The sequence below is a fragment of the Corvus moneduloides genome, chromosome 28 (genome assembly GCF_009650955.1).
Source record: "Corvus moneduloides isolate bCorMon1 chromosome 28, bCorMon1.pri, whole genome shotgun sequence".
Taxonomy (NCBI): Eukaryota; Metazoa; Chordata; class Aves; order Passeriformes; family Corvidae; genus Corvus; species Corvus moneduloides.
The window spans coordinates 892294-898113 of NC_045503.1; the positions used below are offsets into that span (position 1 = coordinate 892294).

The following is a 5820-nucleotide window of genomic DNA, read 5'->3' on the forward strand; positions in this document are numbered from 1 at the left end:
TCCTTCCCAATCTCCCATCCAGCCCTGCCCTCTGGCACTGGGAAGCCATTCCCTGGGTCCTGGCCCTCCATGCCTTGTCCCCAGTCCCTCTGCAGCTCTCCTGGAGCCCCTTTAGGCCCTGCAAGGGGCTCTGAGCTCTCCCTGGAGCCTTCTCCTCTCCAGGTGAGCACCCCCAGCTCTCCCAGCCTGGCTCTATGGCAGGGCTTCTCCATGGCCCCCTGTCTGTGTGTGCACCCTGGATGAGCTGCCGGAGCCCCTGCCGTGAGGGCTGTGGGGTCGTGTGTGCACAGCAGGACACGAGTGTGGGGTGAGGGGGGGTGTGGGGGCTGGGGGATGTGGCAGGTGTGGCCAAGGGCAGGGAGTGACAACCCGAGTGTGCCCGGTGGTGGGCAATGGATCCAGGGGGATGGAGCGGGATGCTGAGAGTGAGGTGGGCATGCGGGGTGCAGCCCCCTCGGGCCGCGCCGCTTCCCACGTGGGGCCGGCCCGGGTTTATGGCCGTTCCTGGCTGCGGGAAGGGCGTTAACAGCCCTGGTCCAGAGAGCAGGGGCTGAGCCGGGCTGAGCCCGTGGCCTTCGCACCTGCCCCAGGGCCCCCGGGGGGGCGCGGTCCGGGCTCTGCCCAGCGCCCCCGGCCCGGCCGCGCCCCCTCCCCACTTTCCTCTGGGGGTGGGTCCCTGTCCCACGGCAGAAACCCCCGGGGCGAGGGGCGGCCGTGCCCCGGCACTGCCCGGCGTTGGGGGCCGGGGCAGGAGGGAGGGGAGCGGGCACCGGGCGGACGATGCTGTGCGGTGTCCCGGGATTGCGGGGTGTCCGTGGATTGCGGGGTGTCCCGGGATTGCGGGGTGCCCATGGATTGCGGGGTGCCCGTAGAACCGCGAAATGCCACAGGATTGCAGAGTGCCGCGGGACTGTGGCTGTGCCGCTCCGGCTCTCAGCACTGCTGGGACTGGAGTGCATTTGCAGCTGGTTTGGGGGGCGGCTGGGTGGTCCCGCATGCCTCCGGGGGCCGGGCAGGGGCTCACCCCGCACAGCCCCGGGGTGTCCCGGGCTGGGGCTGCCCCGGCCGCTCCCTGCGAACCCGCCGCGGCCGCCCGGCCCCGCCCGCTGCCTTTCCTCAGGAGGAGGAGGAGGAGGAAGAGGAGGAGGTGGCAGCGGAGCAGGAACGGCGCTGGAAGGAGTGGGAGCGGGACAGCTCCGACGGGACGGGGGGGACCTGGCTGTGCCCCCCAGCAGGTACAGAGCGGGGGGCGCGGGGCGCGCCCGGGACGGGGCCCCGGGGCCGCGCGTGGGTCCGGGACCGCAGCCGCATTCCCGTCCCCCTGGAGCCAGCCCGGCCACGCACTCCCGCAGCCGGCACCGCCCGGGACACGGGCCGGCACCCCCCGGTCCAGGGATCACTTTCGCCGTCACCCGCCGGTACACGGGTCACCACTTCCCCGTCACCCCGGCCCCCGCTCCCCACAGGGATCGCAGCCGGCACATGATACCGTGGGACAGGCAAAGGGCTCATGCGACCCGGTGGGCTCTGATGTCCCGGTCCCGGCGTGGCTTGAGCCCTGTCCCCATGTCCTCCCCAGTGGAGGAACAGGTTGGTGACCCTGGGAGCTGCTGTGCCGCAGGAATGGACCGTCCCCACAACCTGCCCCCTCTCCCCGAGCTGTCGGACTCATCCCTCTTGCCGGGGAAGCTGAGACGCGGCAGGCAGCGGGTCCTGGGGGAGAAGCAGTGGCGGAGCCTGGAAGAGAGGGGAAGTGCCCAGCTGGGGCAGCCCAAGCTCACCAGGTGGGTGCTGGCACCTCACGGAGACACATCCCGCACCCCAGCCCCGCATCCCACCTGTGCCCCTCGAGTCACCCCCTCCGATGCCTCCTTCCAGATCCAGGACCTATGAGTCCTCCTGCAAGGAGACAGAGCAGGAGGCCACGGGCAGGCAGGGACCACCATCCCCTTCGGTGAGTCTTGGGGTACTGGAGCTGAGGAGCAGGACCCCAGCGCCAGCCCCAGCCCCATGGTCTCGGCTGGACGCTCTCTTGGGGCGGGGGCCATGGGAGGGCTCGTCCCAGTTCCGTGGCAGTCGTGGTGATGGAGCAGGGGGCTGCAGGATGGCCGCAGTGCCAGGGCAGGCCCCGAGCACCATCCCCCGACCTCCCGCAGCTGAGCAAGCAGGACAGCAGCTACCGCCGGGCCTTCGGGGAGCTCGCTGAGCAGAACGTGCTGCTGGGCTGCTTCTCCTGTGCCTGGCAAAGAGAGGTGCCCTACCACGGCCGCCTCTACGTGTCCTCCCACCACATCTGCTTCCACTCCAACCTCTTGCTCAAGGACATCAAGGTGGGCTGGAGCGGGTGTGGGGCCGGCGGCACAGGCAGGGGCACAGGTGGCAGCCGGGAACACGGTGACACAGCCTGTCCCCTCTGGCACAGGCCGTGGTCCCTGTTGACTCCATCACAGCCCTCAAAAAGACCAACATGGCACGGCTGGTGCCCAACGCAATCAGCATCCGCACAGCCAAGGGGGAGAAGGTGAGAGTGGGGACAGTGCTGGGGGGCAGCTGCACCCGGGGCTATTTGGAGTGTCCTGGTCCCCATGGGCTCTGGGCCATGACCGAGGGGGCAGCTCTGGCACAAATCCCCTTCCTGCTCTCTGGCAGTTCCTCTTCGTGTCACTGCGCCAGCGAGAGGCCACGTACCAGCTCCTGAGGTCAGTCTGCAAACACCTGCAGGTACGCGGGGGCTGGATGGGGAGGGGGGCTCCATCCATCCATGGCAGGGCACCACTCTTCATCTCTCCTCATCCAGGACAGCGGCCAGAGCCCTCGAGACTCAGTGGGCAGTGAGGAAACCCTTAGGAAGTCTCCGGTAAAGGCCATGGAATAGAGGGCAGGAGGGTGCAGCAGAAGGAGGGGTGGTCCCAGACCCCTGGATGGGGTGGGCTGGGTGCAATGGGCCCTGGGAAGACGTGGGGGGGAAACATGAAAAGAGCAGACCCCAGGACCCTCCCTTCTTGTGGGTGACACAGGTCCCATCAGGTCCTGCCCATGTCCCCATGGCAGCGGGGCAGGTGCCTTGGGGACACACACCATGACCAGGGCTTGTCCTTTTCCAGATCTTGAAGCAGTCGGGCCTGGAGCAGAGCACCCCGGAGCCCAACAGCCTCCAAGAGTCCCTGGGTGAGTGGCCACCCTGGTGCACCCCTCACACGCTCACAGCCCCCTGCTCGTGTCCCCACTCACAGTCGTGCCCCTGCCTGTGCTGGCAGCTCTGGGTTCTGCTCCCCCTCCCCAGACACACACAGGCTGGGAGGGACCGCGTGGCCCTTGCCCCCCCGACCAGCATCTCCCGCAGCACCAGGGAGGGCAGGATCGGCTCTTTGTGGCCCCATGTGCCCCCAGGACGCCTAGACCCCTCCCTGGGGCACTCATTAAGTGTCTCCTGGTCACCTACAGACGAGCCAAGCCCGAGATCAAGGCAAGCGGAGGAGGAGGATGATGAGGTGGCCCTGCTGGTTCCCAGCAGCAGCGAATGGGTGCCCTCGGCAGGGACACGTGGCCTCTGGGGTGGGTCAAGGGGCTCGGGATGGGGAGATGATGCTGGGGGTTTACACCCTGGCAGAGCGGAGCATGGACTCTCAGTGCCACTAACACTGCCTTGTCCTGGCAGGGGGACCCCACACGGTGCTCTGCACCTGGGCCACTGCACTTTGGTCCCGGATACTCCCCCAGCTGAGCCCTCTCAACATCATCATCATCATCTATCTGCTGCTGTGAGTCCCCAGGACCTGCTCACACCCCTGCTCCCCATCCCTACTGAGCCCCGACACAGCCTCTCCAGGGTGGCACTGGCGGGCCGGGGTTCCCGCATTTCCCCGGGACACCCATCCCCAGGGCGAGCACTCGGGAGCTTGGCCGTGGCACTGCTCCTGCCCCATGTCCCGACCCTGTGCCCCCTGGCTGATGCTGGCCTGTCCCCAGCATGGTGGCCTTGCTGCTGTCCTCGGGGTACATCGGTCTGCGCATCGTGGAGCTGGAGCAGCAGCTGGCATTCGTGGGGGCTCAGCCAAACCTCAACCTGTCACAGCAGTGAGTGGGGGGCGTGGGGGGACCTCTGTCCCCAGCAGAGACCCCCCCCCTCACCCTGCCTCCCCTCAGGTACAAGACAACGTGAGGCCAGTGAGGACCCGGCCACCTCCAGAGCCCCAGCCGGGGGCTCAGGGGCTGCTCCGAGCCTTCCTTGGCCTCTCAGGGGCCTCTGTCACCGAGTGCCTTCCAGCCCCCCGCGATGCCTGGGAAGCCCACGTGGGCCGTGAGGCTCCACCTCGCTCTGCCCACCCTGAGCAGCAGCAGAAGGGACCCAGAGAGCTCCCAGCAGGGCACAGAGCAGGGAAGGGGGGCTGGAATCTGCACCAGCACCCACCCAGCCCTCCCTGCCAAGGGGAGCAGGCAGAGGGGGCCAAGCCACAGGCAAGGCAGGGGTACAGAGAACAGAATATTTTATTAATAAAGATTAATAAAATCTGTATTGTTTTAATACTTATTATTTGCTGGGCCAGATGGCACAGCATGAGCAGCAGCCAGTCCCCCATCACGCACCCCCTGCTCCCCAGAACAGACCAGGACACAGCAGGACCAGGGGCTTTTCTCTTTGACGGGTGTGGAGAGGCAGCTCCAGGTGCTGATGTCCCAGGGGTCCAGGGAGCAGCAGGAGACTCTGAGCAGTCCCCCGCGGCTCTGGCTGCTGGTGACAATGGGGGACAGAGGGGAAGGGGGCAGTGGGGGTGCACCAGGGAGCCCCAGGGCCCTGCAGCTGGCCAGGCCTTGGATCTTACCCTACTCCTTCCCTAGGACCGGGCTCACCTGGCAGAGGAACGGGTTCCAGCAGGTGCAGGGTCTCAGGTACACGGTGGGGACAGTGGGGTCCTACAGGTTCTGAGCATAAGCTGGGGGTGGGAGCAGAGCTGGGGGCACAGCAGGACCTGCACCCAGCCCAAAGCCCTGGAACCTAATCCCATTCTGGGCCAGTCAAGGGGCCCTGGGGCTTCCCCCAAGCACCAAGGTGGGGAAACTGAGGCACTGACAGCTCCTTGTTCCACTCTTTTCTCTGTGCCATTTCCTGGGCCATCCCTTCCCCAGACCCACAGCTCAGCTCCATGCCTGGGGCAGCAGCAGTGGGTGATGCCAAGGTCAGGGATCCCTCCACTCATCCTGCTGCTCAGCCCCATGGACCAGCTCTGCCCCACACCACCCAGCCCGCGGGCGGTTTTCCAGCAGCAGGCCTCATCCCCAGAGCATGAGACACTAGTCACTGGGGGGAGGGAGCTGCTAGGGTTCCATGTCCCTCCCGAGGGCTGGAACAAGGCACAGGTGTGGGGGCACAGGGCTGCACCCCACTGGAGAGGTGTCCCCGGTCCACAGCGCTCCAGTGCCCAGGGAGGGGATGTTCCCCCCATGTGAGGGTTCCACCTGCATGGGGACAGCAGGACTCCTGACTCAAGGGCCTGTGGGACCGAGGGGCTCTGCACCCCCAGCCTCGCTGCAGCCATCCCCTGGCAACTGCCCCACACCAAGGAGGGGCTGTGCCAGGCCAGGGGCCCCTTCTCCTCCTTCCTGCCGTGCCAAGGGGAACAGGGCAGGGCAGGGAGGGGGCAACTGTGCCCTTTCCCAGAAGCAGGAAAGCAAACAGGAGCAGGAAGCTGGGAGCAATAAACCTCAGCTGAGAGCTGCACCAAGAAAGTTGGTACCTGCAGAGGTAGGGTGGGGACCCTGGGGACTTGCTGCGCCCTTCGCTGGGGAGAAGCAAAGCAGAGCCATGGAGCCCAACCCCAA

The 5820-nt window shown here is 66.9% G+C and overlaps 1 protein-coding gene across 1 annotated transcript; it reads left to right on the top strand.

Annotated features, from left to right (window-relative positions):
* Positions 1-337: 337 nt before the first annotated feature.
* On the top strand, positions 338-4514 carry LOC116435981 (GRAM domain-containing protein 2A-like). The gene is made up of 12 exons (XM_032092745.1): positions 338-1235; positions 1580-1784; positions 1879-1954; positions 2157-2330; positions 2423-2521; positions 2650-2721; positions 2798-2857; positions 3105-3168; positions 3445-3555; positions 3659-3761; positions 3970-4077; positions 4147-4514. Exons 1-12 carry the CDS (start codon positions 851-853, stop codon positions 4160-4162), a joined length of 1473 nt encoding a protein of 490 aa, XP_031948636.1. The 5' UTR covers positions 338-850; the 3' UTR covers positions 4163-4514.
* The last annotated feature ends 1306 nt before the right edge of the window (positions 4515-5820 follow it).

Coding starts and splice junctions, on each gene's coding strand:
- LOC116435981 (XM_032092745.1), top strand. CDS start 851: ATGGATTGCGGGGTGCCCGTAGAACCGCGAAATGCCACAGGATTGCAG. Junction 2,858..3,104: donor AAACCCTTAGGAAGTCTCCG/GTAAAGGCCATG, acceptor GTCCTTTTCCAG/ATCTTGAAGCAGTCGGGCCT. Junction 3,169..3,444: donor CAGCCTCCAAGAGTCCCTGG/GTGAGTGGCCAC, acceptor GGTCACCTACAG/ACGAGCCAAGCCCGAGATCA.